The sequence below is a fragment of the Neopsephotus bourkii genome, unplaced genomic scaffold, assembly GCF_033783945.1.
Source record: "Neopsephotus bourkii isolate Nb327-2 ecotype Australia unplaced genomic scaffold, CSIRO-AGI_Nbou_v1 NB_196, whole genome shotgun sequence".
Classification (NCBI taxonomy): domain Eukaryota; kingdom Metazoa; phylum Chordata; class Aves; order Psittaciformes; family Psittacidae; genus Neopsephotus; species Neopsephotus bourkii.
In genome coordinates, this window is record NW_026900709.1 from 10,798,757 (window position 1) to 10,819,115 (window position 20,359).

The 20,359-nt window shown below is 50.3% G+C and overlaps 3 protein-coding genes across 3 annotated transcripts; all 3 read right to left on the bottom strand.

Annotated features, from left to right (window-relative positions):
* Positions 1–2,640: 2,640 nt before the first annotated feature.
* Positions 2,641–4,949, bottom strand: HOXD11 (homeobox D11). Its single transcript, XM_061375826.1, has 2 exons — positions 4,001–4,949; positions 2,641–3,431 (listed from the first exon to the last, which is right to left on the bottom strand). Exons 1-2 carry the CDS (start codon positions 4,605–4,607, stop codon positions 3,196–3,198), a joined length of 843 nt encoding a protein of 280 aa, XP_061231810.1. The 5' UTR covers positions 4,608–4,949; the 3' UTR covers positions 2,641–3,195.
* Positions 4,950–10,575: 5,626 nt separating this feature from the next.
* On the bottom strand, positions 10,576–13,000 carry HOXD12 (homeobox D12). Its single transcript, XM_061375839.1, has 2 exons — positions 11,511–13,000; positions 10,576–11,181 (listed from the first exon to the last, which is right to left on the bottom strand). Exons 1-2 carry the CDS (start codon positions 12,070–12,072, stop codon positions 10,943–10,945), a joined length of 801 nt encoding a protein of 266 aa, XP_061231823.1. The 5' UTR covers positions 12,073–13,000; the 3' UTR covers positions 10,576–10,942.
* Positions 13,001–18,012: 5,012 nt separating this feature from the next.
* On the bottom strand, positions 18,013–19,786 carry HOXD13 (homeobox D13). The gene is made up of 2 exons (XM_061375852.1): positions 19,123–19,786; positions 18,013–18,329 (listed from the first exon to the last, which is right to left on the bottom strand). Exons 1-2 carry the CDS (start codon positions 19,784–19,786, stop codon positions 18,079–18,081), a joined length of 915 nt encoding a protein of 304 aa, XP_061231836.1. The 3' UTR covers positions 18,013–18,078.
* Positions 19,787–20,359: the final 573 nt, after the last annotated feature.

Below are 20,359 nucleotides of genomic sequence, written 5' to 3' on the forward strand. Positions count from 1 at the left end.
ACTGGAGGGAAAATATAAAGAAGAAAACCAACAAAAACAGGAACATGCTCGGTCACTGGAGAGCATCCAGGAAATTCATAAGCTTCACTTTAATTTTCTAATCTCTACTTCCATTTTAATAGATCTCCATAGTACTTTTAAAGAGAGGGATTTCATTCAGCAATGCCTTGGCAAAGTGGTGTTCGGATATTAAAAAGATTGCCTTTTTGCTTTAGTCTCTCTCACTCTGTCTTTCTAGAAAAATAAGCCCTCTCTAGGATCTAACGTTAATCTCCCCTTAAGTAAAGTGTGTTTCAAAAATTATGCTTTCTGTGCCTAAAGGTTTATTTTAAGAAAAGCCTGGATTAAGAACCGAAGATAAACTGTGGAAACGCATGGGGTTTGTATTACTTTTGTTTCATTGGCGTTAAGGCTACCCTTAAAGGAATGAACAGATTTTCGTTCTAGGGAACGAATTCGGGATATCACTGGAGTTTTGGTGGCTTTTTTTCTTTCTTAAAATTATGGTGGGTTTTTTTTAAAGCTCGGATGCATTATAAAAGATTACGACCAAATTTTTTTTTTTCTTCTCCTTTAAAGTGGCGTATTTCTCCATCCCGTCACGGTTATGGGTTATTTGTTTAATAAATCTTTTTGATGCTTTATTTTCTCATTTGGAAGGCCCTGAAATCTTATCGTTACTTATATATTAGCTATTTTATTAGCAGTGAGGTTATTCTCAGGGAGCCGGGCGGCTGTGGGCGTTGCAGCGCCTCGGGGCGCCCCCCTGTGGCCTCGGCCCGCACTGCCGCTGCCGCCCGCCTGCTTCTCCCGAGGTTCTCTCTTCTCGGCTCCGTCTGCTCCCGATCACGGGTTTCTCTTGTTCTTTTTAAATAGAAACGTAACCGTGCTATCCTTGAGCGTTTATGCAAGATTAATGCTGGGTTGTTTCTGTTTCAGCGGCTCTTTTTTTGCGGTGTCTTAGCATTTTAAAGGCGTATTAATCCGCTGAGGTAGACTGTTAAAGCGCTGCAGGGAGCATAAAAATCAAACGCCTCGTTCTTGTCCTGCGGATTAAGGCTCGGGAGAGACGCAAGAATTTTGCTATAAGGTCAGGCGAAAAGCTGTGAGAAATTCCCCGCCGCTTCGCGCATTTTTAATTAATGGGCTTTGTGGAGAAACGCACGGCTACAGAAAACCTTCCTAGAGAGACCATCTTTCTCCTTACATTACGAAGCATTTCCTACAGCCCCCTGTTATCATTTTGAGCAAAAAAAAAAAAAAAAAATTACCTAAAAACCCAACCCCAAACCCTTTTTGGTTTATTTTTAGAGCTAAAAAAAAGGGAGATCTGGGTCGAATTCCTGTGAGCGGAAGGGAAGGGCAAGGGACGCGGGAGTCGGCGGGCCAAGGCAGGCGCGGAGCAGAGCGGGGCAAGCTCCCGCCCGCCGCCGAAAGCTCACCTCGACCCGGCCGGGGTTTTCTCTGCGTTATGATGCATTTGCTAATCCGTCCAGCTATGCGGTAATAACTGTGTGTGTGGTTGTGCGGGTGTGTGAGAGAGGGAGGGAGGGAGCACAGAAAGAGAGAGAGAGAGTGGGTGGTGGTTGAAAATAACAGAGGAACCTTAAGGCGCCTAATTATTCAGAAAGGTTAAAGGTGATGACCTTGACATTTTGGAAGTTCAAAGGCATACACTTATGTTTTTCTTGCTAAAGGGTTTTAAAATAATTTTTTTAAAAGTCATGCCTCCCTCCGCTTCTATTTCTCCGTTTTTTGAATTCTCGGGCTTTTCCTGACTTATTTGGGCACTTTTGCCTTCCCTGCGTGCAAGCGTAGTGAGAGCCGCCGCTTCGTCCTATTCAAAACAGGCAAATTCTTTCCTCACTCCTCGCCTTTATTGCACATTGCGGAAATCTCTTTTTCACCCACTAGAAGGTGTATAATATAACCCAATTAAGCTGTTTAGAACCTCGGTTTTTATGGTGTTGTCTAGACAGTTCAAGGTTTTGTAAACAGCCCAGCCAGGTCACGCAAGATAAAGCGGCGCGGAGCAGAGCCCTGCCGGATGCCGGCCCCCGCGCAGGGCCCGCCGCAGCCGCGGATGGGGCCGCGGGCTGCGCTCCCGGCGCTCCGCTCGCCCTCCCCAGGAACGGCATCCAAGAGATCCACCCCTCTGCCTCCAAAAGGGTCTCTTTTTTCTTTTTTTTTCTTTCTTCTTTCCCCCCCCCAACTAGTGCCAATTGTTTATAGCTCCCTCTTGTCTGCCTCGCTCCGAGCCCTCCGTCTTTCTGCCTCTCTCTTCACTAACAAGTAAACAGCCATTGACTCTGGGGATTCTGGCCTTCCTGTGAGACTAACAATTATTGTTATTATTTTAATTAAAAATAAAAGCCTTTTTCGATGTTTGCAGTAATTGCAGCCCCATCAGAAGTGGTGGGCTACAGCCAGCCATGCTGGCTCTGCCTCACGGCGAGCAGAGAAGGTTACGCATACCTACAAAGAGAGAGTTACACATCTAAACTAATCCTGATTTAAACGCGTTCAAAACAACCCGACTAGGCAGCTTCCCATTATTATTCAATTGAACTTGGCTCTAACCCGGGAAAAGCTAGAATCCTTTGGAGATGGAAATCCATTGAGTGCACGGAAGTTATAACCTTAACTTTACTAGAAACCATTTATTCACATGAAAAAGACAGTGGCCCATGCTTTTGGATGACAATAGAAACATATATATATATTTTATATATAGCGAACGTACATTTACCATCTCTTAAATAAACCGCATTCACTTAAAGGGAGGAAAGTGTTACCCTAGCTCAAAAGCAACAACAGAGTCCCCCCCCCAGAACTCAATGAATTGTAAGCAAAAACTACCAGACACACTGCAGGTCCATTGCTGGCACTGTGGGAGAGGAAATAAAGCACCTTTGGCGAGAAACACTGGAGAGTGGACAGTTGGATTTGCCCTAGTTTTCCCTTATCAGGAATCTGCTCCGCCAAGCCCCGAAATCTCCAGTGGCCATTCAGTGTGTGGAGTAGCATATGAAAATGAAACTTTGAGTTCCGCAGGGTGGATGTGTCATGTAAACCAATTTACTTTTGCATTCAGATGGCAGGTCAAAGAGACCGAGATATTCTTTGTTTTTCTTCTTTCTTCCTTTTCTCTTGCTCTCTCTTTTATTTTTATTTTTTTTTAATTTTTTACTCCTTTCAAAACAAGGGATTCCCAGTGAAATATTGGAGTCGATCTCTGTTCAGTTTCTTTTCTTTCATCCTTCGGTTCTGGAACCAGATTTTAACTTGCCGGTCAGTGAGGTTGAGCATTCTGGACAACTGCAGTCTTTTCTCTTTGTTTATGTACACGTTGAAGAAAAACTCCCGTTCCAGTTCCCTTATCTGATATTTGGTATAGGGACACCTCTTTTTCCTTGATCTCTGGGGAATTGCTGAAATTCAAGAGAGAAGAAACTGATTTGTGCTGCTGCGAACACGCTCAGCTAGGAAGAGGTCAGACTTTGACAATATCACATTGCCTGGATAACAGCCCTCTAACAGTTAAAAGAAAAAATATTCCCGGGGCTTTTGCTCTCTGGGTGAGTTAACAAAAAAGCGAATATTTCCCAACTTCTCCTTAAAAGAGAGCACTTCGAGCAACACAGAGAGATATTTAAATGGGCTGGAAAAATTCCAAGTTTCTCAAACTCCTCTCACCCACCCCCCGCCCCAAACAAACGAAGATCTTAAGCTCTAAACCGAAGGCAGCTCTGAGCAGTACCTGTGAAATCTCCCCGTCTCCCCCCTCCAAATCAACAATTTAATAACAATTAATATCCTCTTCCAAGAATACCTTAAGCCCACCTAAATTGGTTTCCTATCGTAAACACGCTTTACAACGGTAAAGGAAATCTTATAGGATATATAAAATCCTTTGGATGCTTATAAAATTGCACATAAAATGCGGCTTGACAAAGTGTTGGCCTTGTACTCTTGCCCCCAATTTACTACTGATACCTACCTGAACTGTTGCTCTTCTCTGCAACAGTCTCACCAGAAGGGGAATCAGCGCTGTTTGCTGGTGTCACTTTCTTCTCTTGGCTGGAAGGTGTTTTACTGCAAGTACTGTTCTGGGCTTTCAAGTCGCCCTTGTCCGCGTCCCCCTCGCCCTCGGAGTGCTGCTGGTACGGGGGTCCGGGGGCTGCCTCGTAAAACTGGTCGAAGCCTTGCGGCAGGATGCCGTTCCTCCCCACCGAGCTGTAGAAGTTGGAGGCGGCGGGAGACGGTCCGTGGTGGCCGCAGACAGGGTCCGTTTTGAATAACATTTCCGTCCTCCTGTTCGCAGGCTGCAGAAAGTCTCTGTGCATCACCTCTTCAGCTGAGTAATAAGGAGCATAACTGCCCCTATACTGCCATTTGCTGCGCTCTAATCCGTATTCCCTGAATGCCACTTCGCGCACAGGTTGGACATGAGGTAAATTGGAAGAATAAGGAAAAGTCATTTGACAGGACGACGACTGCGACAAAAAAGAGGGTTTCGTCGAGAAATCTGAGGGTGAGACGTAATAAGTGCACCCTGGCAGATACATATTGGAAGTGCCGTGACTGCAATCGTCAAACTCAGTCATGTCTTCCTTTTTGCGATTGCAAGCAACCAGGAGGCTTCAATGCATTGAACAAGATCCATCTATTGCACAAGAGGGTTTGGACAGGATCAACTAAGAAAAAATCCCCACCGTGTGCTGACGTGCAATTCATCTTGATTGATTCTAGTGGTAATTATGTCACGTGACGCGATGCAGAAATGTCCTTATATCTATATCAGCCCCTCGGAAAGGCTCCTAACACCGCTCCAAAGAGCCCTCCCAGCACGGAGAGGCGAGAGCAGCCTTTGTACAATATACAGCCGGTTTTCACCCTCAGCCTTTCCCCCGGCGGTGAAGGTACACGTCGGTGGTACCGGTGATCACCTGGGGCCGCTCCGCCCGGGCGAGTGCCTGCCCACCACCGTTGCAGCCCGGAGCGGAGCCCCGCGGGGAGCAGCCCCCGCCCGCATCGCTGCCCGGCCCGCCCGTCGGGGAAGGGAGCCCCCGGGGAGCGGGAGCCCTCCGGGCACCCCCGGCTCTAGAGCTCGGTAGCTCCTCGTTAGCGGGAGCGATGCTCGCCGGCCATCGCCGCTTACACAGATGGTGAGCGAGCGGGTGGTGATTCACTCAGGAAAGACAAGTCCCACTCGCACGGGTGGATCAGCCCGCCCGGCTCCAGCAATCCACAGCTGAATCAGAACCAGTCACAAAATCCAGAGCCCGAGTCCCGAACACCTCATTTTCCCTCGCTTACAAGCCTAAACAGTGCGCGCTTGTGCCAGGGCGCCAGAGACAAACTGAGATCAGAAATACGCAAACAGACCATCTCTCAGAAGCCGCTTTTATGAAAGGGAGACACTTTCGAGCTCTTCTGGAAAGCAGAGGGCTAGGGAGGGAAGAGAGGTCCACCCAGCACGGTTTCCTTGGGAAGCAAAGCAGCACACAAAGTGACCTCTGTTCCCGTGCCTCCAACTCCCACCAAAATGTCCATTTTCATTGGAAGGGAAAAGCAGGGTTGGGAGCGGGTGACATGCACAACAGCCGCCAGCCCCGCGGCCGCCCTGCCTTCGAGGGCTCATTTTTGCCAATTTTCTTTTTCGCCTTGAAGTATTATTTTACATACACGAGCACAACCCAGGTCACAAAGGCTGAAAAAAGGAGAGAATAAATAATACGCGCCAGCAATAGCCCGATGCTCGAGCAATCCCTCATTCCAGATACGTTTGCCAGCTCTCTATGGGAATGCCTTTTTTCCACCACTGTACAGCATAGCCAGAGCAGCCTCGCCACATGCCGCTCTCCAAATACACCCCAAATCTGAGGGAGCTCCCCACACCGAGGGGGCCACCAGCTGGACCTAGGCGACCCCCGGGAGCTCCGGCCAGGCTGAAGGCCCCAGATCACCTCCAGAAAGGCAGCCGCCTAGTCCCACAGCATGCAGGGAGCCCGGCAGGTAGAGAACTGGCCCCAGATCGCAGGCAAGGGGGGAAAGGCCCGGGGGCTCCCTGGCTCTGCAAGGCGGCGGTGCCCACAGAGGGCTCGGCCCCGCTGCGACAGGCGCCTCAGCGCAACCTCTGCTCCACGTCGCTGAGGGTCTCGATGCTGGGAGCCCCGCAGCACGGGCTGCCCCCAGCGCCCTGCTCCCTGCCTCAGGCACCCTGCTCCCTTCACACTGCTCCCCACACACTGCCCTCCACCCCACCACCACCGGCGCTGCCCCTCCCGCATCCTCCGGCCCCCCAGAGCAGGCTAGGGCTGCCCAAGGGGCTTCCTCACCCCAGCCCAGCTTGCCCTTTCTAAAAAGCAAAAGACCAAAGCCAAGCAGATAAGATGAAATTCATTCCCCCTTTTCCTCCCTTTCTTTATTTTTTCTGTTCTTTGTACAATATGGTGGTTTCTGTCTTGGTGCCTCGCCTGCAAACCATCTCAGACACCACACATTGGTTGCAGCAGATAGACCCTCGCAAGGTATCACAAGAAATCAAGGCACAAAACCACCACTCCCTTCTTTTATCAATAACTTTCGAACCCCTTCGATTCTGTTGCAACACATGAACAACCTCCTAAAAACGATGCCTGCGCAGTTAAAATGGCTCCTGTGTCACTTACCACCTCGAGCTTGCAGCAGAGCAGGGCAGGGACCCGTTTGGATTGTGCCTCCAGGTTTCTCATAGCCTATCTCCTCAAGAGAGATGGCTCTGGGAACCTATGGAGCTTCATTTTCTTTCCCATTCAAACAACTAATAACGCCTTAGCCAGAATCTTTCACCTTCCTTTCGATGCAGCAAGCCTAGCATCAGTTAAATTTTGGCGCAGGAGCCAACCGGTTTCAACTAATTCAAGTTCAAAGACATGGCGACGATTTGTTAATACTAAGCCCTTTTAGGAAACAGTCCCTTAAAGAGCAATCTAACTTGGAGAATGTGAGACCAATACCATAGCAGAGACTCCGCTGGAATAAGGCAGAGCTGGGGGACCCCGCCTGCCACAGCATTTTCACCCTGGGGTCGGTTCCCAGCCCAGCTCTGAGCATTACATATATATCCTCCTTCTTTTTCTTTCCCCTTCAAGCAGATTAGACAGCATAGAAACATAAATGCACATCATGTCCACAGTCAGGCGAATACTTTACCGTTAGGCGTCTTGAAACATCTGCAACCGTTGCCTGGAATTACCAACGATTCAGGTCCAAGTGACATTTCCAAAAGCCCTCCTTGAAAATCAAGGCGACTCGCATAACATTCGGGTTTGAAAAATACACCCAGTCCGGCTGGAGAAGATGCGGTGTTTTGTGCCACCCAAGATAAGACACTAACTTGACCTTAACTTTGTTATGGCGCCCCTAGTATCTGGAGAACGTGAACAGACACTGTCTGGCAGCTCTCGTAAAAACCGACTGGAGAAGAGATTCTGAGTCATTTCATTTATTGCCACTACAGTTCTGCAAGAAAGCTTTTCCTCCCTGCCAAACTTTAATTATTTATGCTCTTTTAGGAAGCACAAAGGCATCCAGAGCCATTCCCAACAAGCCGAGTTGCGTTTGCAGCCTTATCAAACAAGGAGGAATGGAGAGTCCCCTCGGAAGGGCTTTATCACGTTAGGGCTGCGGTCGGAATGCAAAGATGTTTATGTTGGAATAAATAAAGGGATGGATGGCCGCCTGCACGGTGGGGGGGGGGACGCGGCCGTGGGCCCCACAAGCGGGTGCCCGCTGCTCCCCCCCTTCCCGCACCGCACCCCATGTACCCGCAAAGCAGGGACAGGGGGCGAAAGGACACCCGAAATAATCCAGCCGGAGGGCGAGGGGTACATCCACCTCACCCGGGCGCATCTCCTGCACGTTCTCCCAGCCAGCGTGCCGCACACGGGTGTGCGCATACATGTGCCCACAGGGCGGGTGAGGCGGGTGCGCGCAGGCAGAGACACACAGGCAGCGCGCACTGTGTGTTTGCAGCTCTGCCACGCGTGTGCGTGTGCATGCGTATGTGTGTGTGTGGTTGTGTGTGGTCGCCTGCTGTTCCAGAGGAACGGTTGAAACCTGGGGCATGGGCACGCGTGAAATCACGCACGATTTTCTACCGCCTGTGTGTCTGTGAACAGTTTTAGCCCACAGATACGCACGTCTGCGTGTGTGTATGTGTATGTGCACACACGGTTGCACACAACGGGCGCTGCTGAAATATGTGCCTCTCTGTATACAGGCACATACAGAGATACATAACACACGTACTTTAGCATCACATCACAGTTCAGATCCTACCTCCTCTGGTTTTGATCCTTCCGTAGGCGATTTTAAGCTAGAAGCTCTACAGTCAGCCACCATCGTGGGTCAGATAAGTTTGATAAACAGTACATCGCCTTTCACATCTTTTCACCCGAGGACCTTATTCAGATTCCACATCATCCATGTAATAAAGGGACTGGCTGTACTGGGGCTAGTTAGGATAGGGAATGACGGCATAAAGGGTCCATTTCTCATGGACTGTAGCCGAATGAATATATTTCCAGGAGAGAATAAGAAAAGAGGCTTTATCTGTTTTGGTGGTGTTTTTTCTTTTTTTTTTTTTTTTCTTTCTTTTTTTCTTTCTTTTCTCCTGGCTTGCACCACTGAGCTTGCTTCTAGTTTTTTTAATTAGGGAAACGCTACAGAATGAAGAGACTTCCATTGTCCGCAATGCGCCAGCTCCCATCACGAGGCTGGAAGTCTCGACGACTTGGAGGGACCGAGGGGTGGTGCCTCAGGTTGTGGGTGCCCAGGTGCTCACCCCGGCCCTCAGGGAGCTCTCACCCTGCGCTGCCGTACCCCTGCTTTCCCCTGGCAGCAACCCCGTCATGGCGAGGCAAGGTTTTGTCTGAAATGGGCAATGCGGCAAGGGTGGCCATTCTGGACAGCGAGAAATGCCACCTCCGCGTTGGGCTGGATTTCATTCTCCCTCCCGAAACACCACCCGAACATTACCTTTGGGGATCTCTGGAAAGCTTTTGGGAAGATGACTGCATCTCTGCCCGCTTAGGGATCCAAAATCATGTGTCCCACAGTGCCCTCGTGAGCAGACATCGCAAGAAAATGAGTGGGTAGGAACGAAGTTCAAATATACCCTTTTATGAAATAATGAGTTTATTGCCTTCAGGAAGGCAATCGCCCCGCGTAAATAGGTAGCTGCATTGTGCCATTCCTTCTGGTTGTTTAGCCTTGTGTACGCCCAGCACAGCCATATCTGAATTTACATTATAGACCAGAAAATAACGCAGGCTCTGCCAGCGTTATTATTATTAGTGTTGCGGGAAACAACCACAGATTTTGTGTGTGGAAACGCCTCTTCATTAGAAACATATTTATGTGGAAATTGAGGCCAAAAGGAGTTTTAATCCCGCCCTAAAATTCCGTGATCTTTAAAATTATTTTTATTTATTTTCTGAAGTACCAGACCAAGGCAGTAACACCCGCATTTCCCCCATCTCTGCAGCTCCGGCCAGCTTGGCTCCTCTGGTGCTGCAGAACCTGGTGGGTCCCGGCAGAGAAAGCCTGTCAGCAAGATGCGGGGAAAATAGATTTCCTTCTCATCCTAAAACAATAATCAAACGGCTTGGGCAATGGTCCCAGCCCCTCTGGTTGGGTTATCCTCTGAGGTTTATATCTGGGGAAAAAAACTGAAAACGGTCTTCCATTTCCGTCATAAAAGACTGCTGAAACGGCCATGGGGACCGTCCCTCAAGATAATCAAACCCACCAAACACTCCTGGTTCTCCCCTCTCCTGCGACTGCAGCACCTCGGGGTGAGAGGCTGTCGCCGGCTCCCCGCAGCACTGCTCCAGCCCAGGCCCCGACCCCAGTCCTCTGCGGCCTCAACACCGCCCGCTCTCCCTCCGCCTGTTTGTCTGGGGCAGCGCTTGGGCAAGGCCAAAGTCAGCGGCGCTGAAAGGGCAGGGCCCGGCCTGGCCCGGCCACCTGGGGCGGCACCGGCGACGACGCCTCGGAGGCTGCCTGCTCCGGACCTTGCTGCTCCTCCTCCGCGGTACTCCGCGCTCCCCCGGTGTCCGTCTGGCGCACGGCGGGGGCAGCCGGGCGCATCTTCCCAAGGGGGGGCCGCTCCTCTCTACCCGGGGAAAGGAGCAGCAGCAATTCCCCCCATCCCCACACCGCACACAGGCTCCCCTCCACCCATTACCCAGGTCCGTGCCCTTGCCGTCGGGCAAGCGTGAGTGGATGCCACAACAGAGCCGGCGCGCAGGTTACGCTCTGGCCTTGCGCGGGTGTCACATGCCCTCTCTGCCAGGCTGCAGCCGGATCTGCAGCTCCAAGCAGGGGGTGGAAGGAAAAAAAGGAAAAAGAAAATAAAAAAAAAAAAAAGAAAAATGTTTATTTGCTAACCACTTTCCCCATCGCTGCTCGAGCAGGTTACTCCAAACCACAAAACAAGCCGGCGCCGCAGGCTTGCCCTGGCGTGCAGAGCAGCAGATGAAGGGAGCGGCCAGGATTCACAGAGCTGACGTCTTTACTAGGCGTTATTCCTTTATTTTTGCTGCAAAATGGTGTTTACATACAGATAGAAGAAATCGATTTTAGTTTAGCACCACTCGTTCTCCGAGGAAAGAGAGGGTAAGAAGCATGAGGAACTATATATAAATGGAGAAAGAAAGGTTAAAAGCTGATAATACAGGTTTCCAGCTGGTCCGGCTTGTCTTCTTTGTTTTGGCTAAGAACTCAGCGTCTGCCAATTTACGAAAAGATCCTACGCATTTCGAGAACTTGGTTTAAACGGTAAAAACAAAAACAACCCACAAACCGCAGTCCCCGCGTTTGACTCACGAATACGCTCTACTCTAGGGGTGAACACTCCGGGCACAAGTTTATGCAGGAACGGGCAGACTCTGCTCTAGTACATAGAAAGCGCCTGCTCCCGCATTACTACTCTTTTCTTTTTCATTCGCCGGTTCTGAAACCAAATTTTAACTTGCTGATCGCTTAAATTCAGTCTGTTTGATAGTTCTTTCCTCTTCTGTCGGTTAATAAACTCATTGAGGAGAAACTCGTTTTCCAATTCAGCAATTTGTTGTTTTGTGTAAGGTTTCCGTTTCTTTCTTGATCTCCCCTGGGTGGGGCACCACGGCAAACCTACAACAAACACGTCGATAATTTAGTGGATCAGGTCTGGGCATTAGAAAGAATATGCAAAAAAAAACCCCAAACCAAAACAAAAAAAACCAAACCAAACCGAACCAAACCACCCGCAATATAACAGGACTAAACTAGGTCGGCAAATCGGGCAAAGCACATCTGACAGCGCAATTGCTATCTACATCCGAGTCGGATTAAGCGATTATCGCTCCGAATGGGTTACGGGGGGGGGTGGGGGGGTGTTGTTACAGAGCAATTAGAAGCATCTCCTAGAAAGTAAGTATCGCTAGGTCTCCTCTAGCTAAAGCGAGATATTTAAGGCATACCATCCTGCACTGAAGGTCTGAGGCATGACTGGACTGCTGCTGGCTGAACTGTCAGGTTCAAGTTGACGGAATTCTTGATGTCCTCCTTTAAGCTGGAAGTGCAGGAATTCACTTCAAAAAGAGCAGCCGAGCCATGCAAACCCCTCTGCAGGCTCGAGTGGTCATACTTAACGGGCTTTAAGTTGGCTGCGTGAGTAACAGTTGGGTCATTTGCAAAAGATTGCCTTTGCCTGCATCTCTCCTCTTGTTTGGAGCTCGCATCGTGGGCGTAATATTTATTGTTGTCTTCCAGGCACTCTTTGTTGCCGTTGGAGCTGATGTTGATTGGAACGGAGCCGGGGAGGTAAGGCTGCGCCGCGCCGCCGAACGCGTGGCTCTGCGGCTGGGCTGCGCACGAACTTGAGCAAGTCCAGGGGATCGAGCTCCGGGGGTAGGAAATGGTGGGCAGAGCCGCCAATTGACTGCCATTAGCCCGCAAATTGGGAAAATAAAAGGAATCTGGAGATTGCAAATTCAAGAGAGAACCAACGTAGCCAGATCTGTAGAGACTGCGATCACACATTTCCAACAAAGGACTTCAGCTGTTCTTACAGCAGTATTTAGTTACAACAGGGAATAAGCGGAAAGCCTGAAACGATTGGACGAAACTTTGCAGACAGGTTCTTCAAAGCCGGTAATTTCAGCACCGCCTCCAGCCACCGAGCCACAGAGTCCCCCCTTTTTTTTCCCCGTCTCTCTTTTTTTTTTTTTCCCTTTTAAAAAGTCTTATGATAACACTTGAAATATGAAAATACCGAGCTCGCAAGGGGGAGGGGAAAACATGGTCTCCGCTTCTATAAAAGTGGCCGGGGCTGGCTGGCAAATCTGCGGCGCTAGCGAGATGAGAGGAAACTAAACATTTGCAGAGTTGCCGAAGGGACAGGGCAGCCCCCGGCGCAGCCCCTGCTTGGCGGAGCCCCTCCAGAGCTGACAGATCCCCTCCAGGGCCGGGCAGCACCCCCGAGTCTGGAGTTCCCCAAGGCCTGGGCAGCTGCTGTGGCGAAAACTATCACCGCTATAGAAGTGTGCACAGCGGGCTCGGAATAACCTACGATGTCTCCTTTCCAGTAGATGCGAGTGCTTAGGACACACAGATGTATTTCTGCTTCTGTGCAGATGAGCACACCTTGTGCTTCTGTGTGTGTGTGTGTCTGTGCGCAGAATACGCATTATGTCCGCTTTATATACGCGTTTGTTTTATTTGCAAGCAACATGATATGCATCTGCATATGCTTGCAATTAAATTCTTAATTGTTCGGTTATTACCATGATCGTCATTCTGGTGCACTAATGACTAGTATTCTCTTAGGTACGCACGTCTGCCCTTTTTACCCCTTTTACCTTTCATCTTCACTCTGAAGAGAAGGCAAGATTTTAAACACCACCTCTAAACCCCGCAGTTTATTCTGTCTTTAAACCACAACCAAACAAACACCAACAGACTGAATAACAGCAGCAACAACACGGAATTACTTGAGCGACCCCCCGAAATAAACAAACAGAAAAACAAACATTCAAACAGAATAGAAAGACTGCAAAAAAGAAACTGGCCGGTTCTTTGCAGCAGAGGATGGGAATGTAGCGGTGGGCAGAGCAGAGTCAGAACGGCTGGGTACCCTGCTGCTATCTCCCAAGCTGCATATGAGGAATTTTTCTCTCCTGAAGAGAAAATTATCCCTTACTGTGTTATTACGGTGCTGTTTTGGGGAGCTTATACATATTTTTACATTTTGAAGAGATCAGAAACACCCCAGTTATTCCACTATTTCTCCTATTTTCCCCGTTACACCGGAGTAAGTACAAATAAAATCATATTTGAGAGTATCCTCCCAGGAGGTTGTTCGTGTCCTTTCCCAGACCATGAGGGTCGGCAGACGGTGTTCTCCCCACAGAGAGAAACCAAGGCCCCGTGTGCTTCACCCAAAGGCACCCGCAGGGGACAAGCCACTGGGTGACTCGGGGAGCAGCACCCTGCCGGAGCCCAACAGAGATCCACTCTCCTGGAAACCTTCCGGTGCCGCCGCCCCACGGCGCCTTTGAAGGCCCATTCGTCACCCGGACCGGACCTTTCTGTCCCCTGCCTCTTTTCCAATAGGATCTCCCCGAGTTTGAGGGAGCCCATCTTCAACAGTCTTAATGCCCGGATCTAGCCACTTTCATTATCTCGATTAAAAACCTGAACCTAGTTAACAGGTAGGGCTAATTTTCTGCGTTGTTGTCCTCTTAATCATAGTTTTAATCTTGGTTTTATTTCTACTCTGAGATCAGAGACGCTGCCCCTCTTGACATTCTCCTAATCAAATTCATCTTTCTGTTTAATGGGAAGTTGGGGTAAATTCTGCAGTAATTTCATTGCCCTGGAAGAAAGCTTTAAATGATTGCTCCCTCCTAGACCACACAGGACCACACAAGCACCGCTGGAGGATATTACTGACCACTGCCTTTAATTTTTATTGTTTGAGTTATGTCTACCAATTGAATCTCCCTCTTATTAGCTTAGTTGTTTTCTACTTTTTTTCTCCCCATGAGGATGGGCAACAGTTTATTTTCATAATCGCCTTTTACGAAAAAGCTGACTCTGATTTTCGCTTCTCAGAAAACAGAAGGAACTTTTTGTGCTCAAAGACTGTATTTTTTTCAGCCCGCAATAAACACAGGGAATGGATGTGAGTTCCCAGTTACCGGAAAGAAAGGTGACACTTCAAACTAGCTTTTATGAGGTTAGGGAAAACAGAGCTTTCAATTAATGCTCAACTCATCTGTAATTGCTAATTAATAAAAAAACAAAAAAAAAAAAAAAAAGAGAAAAGAAAAGAAAAATCGTGAGTAGCTGGAGACACTCACAGCTGCGGAAAGTGATGTTTATGTTTAAACCTGCAGGGAAAAGCACTGACAGCAACATCTTGTTGCAGGGGCGGCTGGCCGCTGCCGCGGGGCGGAGAGCCTCGGACGCACTGGTGCTGGTTTTTTCAGCCCCAGTCGGCTTCTGGTTTGGGGGGCGGCGATAGAATGCCGCGGGTGTCCCCCTGCCTGTGTCTGTACAGGAAATATCACCGCTGAGGAACAGAGCGACCCGGAGGGAGGCTTTCACACGCTCCTTTCCGCTCTTTAGTTTTGTTTTTTTCTTTAAGTAGGCAACAGGGTCGGCCTGAACATCAGAGCTGACCACACGCTATGATTTCACTGGCATACATGTTCTTCAAGCTTACAGATGAAGGTTTCTCTGCGTGTGACCGAGTAGTCTCCCTCGCTCGTTTATTACTCGAAAACGCGGCTCCTGAAGCGAGGCTAAGGCTTCCGCTGCCTATGCCGGGGGTTGTCCAGGAGATGGCAGGATTGCCTCAGACATGGCTGGGAAATAGCGCTGCCTGACAGGAGCCAAGAAAGCTCTATGGTGGCTGCGGGGCAGGCGAGGCGGCCGGCCTGCAATGCATCATCGTGCCACTGCGCATTTGCAAACCACTTTGTCGAGGTACATATCAATTATCTGTACTAATGCGCACTACATTTCCGGCGAAGCGTTATGCCCTTCTCTCTAAGCACGGCCGGCTGTGCCCGGCTGCAGCTGCGGCTGCGCGGAGGTTCCGCGTCCGCTCTGGGTGAAGCGCGGAGTACCAGGGCCCTGCCGGGTCCGTGAGAGCTTGGAAGAGCCCAGGCTGCCGGAGCTTTGAATAACCTTTGTCAATGACCCAGCTCCAGGCTTGAAAAAGTCTTTCAATCTGCACTGGTAGGTGGACGGCTGCTGTGTCTCGGACCGCAGCCCTGGCCTCCCCTTCCTCCCGGCTGTGGCTGCTGGTTTCTTAACGTTTCTGCACGTTGTTACAAAACTAAAAGGTGACTCCTCTCCATCTGGTACCCATTTGCCAGCCAGTTCGTGCTTCCTCCTGCCCTGGAAAGGGAGCTTTGGCCTTGGCAAAGCTGCGTCGTCTGAAAGCCCGGAGTCCGGCAAAGCCAAAGGTTAAGCCTGGAAGGAGAAACGGAACAGCCCGTGACGGCTCCGCTGCCGGGAAACACTAGAGCTCTGGCAGTGTCCAGCCAGAGGGAGACTCCTCGGGAGGAAAAACTACTCCGGAATTAATAGGACCAAAGTAGGGAGGATGGGGAGGTGTCAAGGAAAGGGAGAAAGAAGAATTTAAAATATTCAAGGAAAACATATCTGCACCAGCAGAGAAGGCCGTTCCAGGTACCTAAATGATGTGTCCCACAAGTATCGTCTGTTCTCAGAATCAAACAAAAATGCATATTGCGATAAAATCTGAAATGTTCCGATATGGACTTTTTCCCCATCCGTTCGGGGAAAATAAACTTTTCAAAACCCGTGAATGTGCAAGCGGAAGAGAAAGGGGAAGGAAGAGGTTGGAGGAGGTGGAAGATAAGACCCCAATGGAGCCAGCCGGTTGCGGAGCGAACGGAGGGGTGCCGAAATGGGCCGGCAGCTCCCTCGCTGAGGAGGCCCGTTGGAGCATCGGCAAAGGGCAGCTTGGGAGGGGAAACTGAGGGGCGCTGGGCCGCCCTAGGCACCGGGCAGGCAGAGCCGGGCTCGGAGGAGAGGGAAAGACAGACACCCCGTTGCCTCCCACCTCGGATATTTTCCGCCGGCAGTACTTCTTTCTTCCCCAAACCCTTCCCCGGCGGAAAAGCGATCCCGGAGACGCCTTTCCCTACTTCAGCGTGCTTCGCATCGTATCTAACTCTCCTTTCCCAAGAACCAAAGTCTTTAAGTGGTCCTGGAAAGATCCCAGGCAAACTTGGAACTCGCGAAACGGCGTGCTGCAAGAAGAAGGCGAATTTTGTATTCTCGTTTATATATATATATATATATCGAAAAGAAATAATTTTATTAAGGACGGTTCAGAATCAGTTTGGCAACACTGTTAACAGCTTGGAACAGCCAATAATTCTAGCACAAAGTAAAAGGAGACTTGAAGACAAGAAAAGATATGGTTTATGGAGAAAGAGCCTTACCGTAGGTCTTACACACATACACTGGTAATCAAAGTGTTTAGAGCAATAGGATATTAAAATAAATAATACTAGTTCGGAACACACACAGTTTAATAATTAGACGAGGCACATTAACAGAGAGATACCGCTTCTCTCTCTTAGTAGCTCACTAGCGTGTCTGATCACCCTGTGTATATCTTAACATGCACACTAGGTTTAAAATAATAAAAACCCGACGAAATACTGGCCTTTCGGCCTATATAAATTACGGCATCTTTTGAAATTCCTTATTTATTGCTTATGTCATTAACACCCGTTTAGTTTTGTAAATTAAAAGTTAGCGGTGAACTTCACTTCTCCGACCAGGAGTTTGTTTTGGTTTTTTTTTTGGTTTTGTTATTTTAATTTTTAAGAGCCATGGCAGAAGAAAGGGGTCAAATAAGCTGGAGCGGGCATTTTACACAGAGGCTGCGCAGGTTTATACTCGAAGGGCTGCAGGACAAACCGGCCCGTCAGTCCCGGGAAAAGAAAGCGCTTCCCCGAGGTGCCCCCACCGGCTCCTCCGAGGAGCGGCTGGACACGAATAGCTGGGAACAGCCTGATCCTTTGTAAACCGGGGAATATGAACTATATGAAATACTTCTAAGTATTTCATAGAGTTCTATGGAACCGCAGGGAAGCACACAAAAGTAAAAAAAAAAAAATCAAAAAAAAAAAAAAAAAACAACCCCAAAAAACACCACCCCCCAAAAATCTCAAACAAACCAAAACCCTAAACACAAACAACCCCCCTCCAAAAAACAAACAAACCACAAACCCACAACCCCCCTCTAAAAAAAAAAACAAACCCCAAGCAAACAAAAAAGCCACACTCTAAAAAAAAACGCCAAAACAAACAAAAACCGACCCCAATCAAACCCAAACCTACGAAAGCAGGAAGCGCGGTGGGAGATGCCCGGCACTGTGTTTCTCGCCCCGCATCAGCTCGGATATACTCTCCTTCCCTCTAAAAAGACAAAACCTGGCTGCAGGCGTTACCCCTTCACGCAATTCGGGATTCCCTCCGGGTCCCGGGGCTCTCGGTGGGTTTTGGCAGCAGCCGGGTGCAGCCACGGGTCCGGACTTCGGATTTCTTGCGTTTTCCAATTGATATTTTTTTCAGTCGGTGTGTTTTGAAGTTTACGATACCAAATCAAAACTGACACTTTTTGGCACTGACTGTTGTTCAGAAAAAAAAATAAAATACAGAACCCCCCAAAGAGTTAAGCATTTAAGAAAGTTATAACTGCAACGGTTCAACATATTTAAATTCGTTTATACTGGCCTAGAGGGAAGAACAGAAAATATAATTAATATTATTATTATTATTGTTTTCAAAAGGAAGAAACAGAACTATAATTCAAGACTTGTCAGCACTCCCTTCCACTGAGAGAAAAACGCTGACTTACATGGAAAACAATTCCCGAAATTTCACCACCGCTGGAAGGAGAAAAAAAAAAATTAAATATATTTTCAAGTCTTTCCAAAAGTCTTTAGCTGGTCGTAAATTGAGTTTATATATCCACCACTGTCCACAACTAATAGATCAAGATACATTGTCTTTCAGTTTGGAGACTATTTTCTTATCCTTCACCCTCCTGTTCTGAAACCAAATGGTAACTTGTCTCTCAGACAGGTTTGTTGCTGCGGATATCCTTCGCCTCTTGTCCTTGTTAATGAACTTGTTAATGGCATATTCATTCTCGAGTTCTTTAAGCTGCAGTTTTGTGTAGGGCACTCGCTTCTTTCTCCCACGCCGGTAGACACACATATCGGGCTGGTTTAGTGCAACGTCCCCTATGGTAAAAGACATTATGTGAAAAATTAGAATTTTATTACAGGCGTTTAAAGCTTAACCAATACTTGTTGGGCACTGGCTTCACGGGCAAATAAATAATGCGGGGTTGTTTACAGTTTATTGTTATTTACACTGCCACATTATTTGCGCGTTACTAAAGCACTACGACCTTGATGGACTGTCATCACTTTTCAGGCATGCATCGCTAGCGAGAGTGCAGGACGTCGGGGGCTTTCTTTGGCCGGGGGGCCGAGGGCAGGTCGTAGCTGGCAGCACACACACAGAGAACTCGCTTTGGTGTGTGTTTCCCCGGGTTTGTTTGCATGTGGTTTGTGCCTCTGTGCCCTCATTTACTTCCAGCCTCTTAAGTGCTCTGGGGCCGCGTCAGTCGCCGGCCGGAGAGACAGAGGACTGCAAGCCTTCGAGCACCGTCCTGCAAGCTGCGAACACGAACACAAAAGCAGCCGCCGAGGGAAGAGGCAGCGGGATAAGGAGCCCGCGGCCGCCCTGGTGCCCCCGGGACGGGGACGGGGACCGGGACCCTGGCGCTGGGCCGCGGGGGGGCTCCAGGGTCTGTCCCGCGGAGTGGAAAGCAGAGGGTGAGGTCTCCTCGGGGGTGGGGTGGGGGAAGGAAAAAGGAAAATCCACCGTCCCCTCGTCTTTCCTCTCTGTGCCTGTGCGGCGTGTCCACCTCGGCAGGCCGCCCCTGCGGCCCGAGGGGCGGGGGAGGGGACTGGCAGGCGGAGGAGGCGCGGGGGGGTGCAGGTCAGACCATTTCTCTCCCTCTCGTACCTGGAAAGGACGATTTCCAAAAGTGTGAGCTCTGTGTCTGATCTTTGGCACAGTAAACCTGACTATTCCAGCCATTAGCCAGAGTCCAAGACTGATAGCCCTCCATTGATATGTATGTTTCGTGTCTCGGTTCCCCAGAGCCAAACGTTGAGACCATGTCTATGTACCCAGGAACGTGCTGGTAGGGGGTTGTATAGCCCTGGTAGAAGGACACTTCCTTCGCCCTGGAGGAGACTTCATTGGCTGGGACACTCGTGCTGGTCAGACTGGAGACGTCCATGTACTTTTCCACAGGAAAGCCGCCAATGGAGGCATGGGGGGGAGACTTCAGGGCGTTTTGCTGGATCCCAACCCCGTGGGACATCCTGCAGCTATAGTATCCATTGCCAAAGTGATACCCATAGCCGAGCGCAGGGGCGGTGGCCGGCGCGGCGGAGCCTGGGCAGTCCTTGGCCGGGGGATCGGGCCTCGCCGCCGCCCCCGAGCGCTCCCCTCCGCCGGCGTAGGCGAACCCCGAGGCGGCGGCGGCGGCAGCGGCGGCGGCGGCCGCTCGGCCCGTGTGCGCAGCCCCGAAAACGGGCGAGGAGAGAAAATTACGGCACTGCCCTGGGGCTCCGCTGCCGCCGCCGCCGCCGCCGCTGCTGTCGCCGCGCAGTCCGTCCATCTCCCAGCTCGCTGCTTTGCTCATGGCCTTGCACATCGCTGGCGGCGGCGGCTCGGTCCCCGGCCGGGCATGATGCAAATGGTTATTTGCCTCCAACAGGTTGGATCCTGGCGGTACGTTTATAAAAACGAAGTCCAGGTTGGGAGGGGGGACGGGGGTGGGGGCGGCCGGCTCCAGATTAGTTTGCCGCAGCCCGGGGGGCTGCTCATAGGCTGCTGTCGAAGCATGTGACCCTCCCGCTGCCCGTACTGCCCCTTTCGCCTCGCAGCCCCCCGGTCCGCACCGGCGGAGGGCCCCCCCTTCCCACCCCCGCCCCGCCACCGAGCTCCCGCCCCGCCGCGGTCCCGGCGCTGGGGAGGGGTTGGGCGGGCGGGCGGCGGAGATGCCCCTGCGGGCCAGCCTCGCCCCCGCCGCTTTCATCCCCCCTTTCCTCCTGCCTGCAGCTTCAAAAGGGCCAGCGAAGGACCAAGGACCTCCGCTGGCACTTTTGAAGCCGCATATACGGGCTCTGGTCGAAGCCGAGGGCAGGGATCTGACTGGCTCCCCGGGGAAACATACCCCAGCTCATTGCTG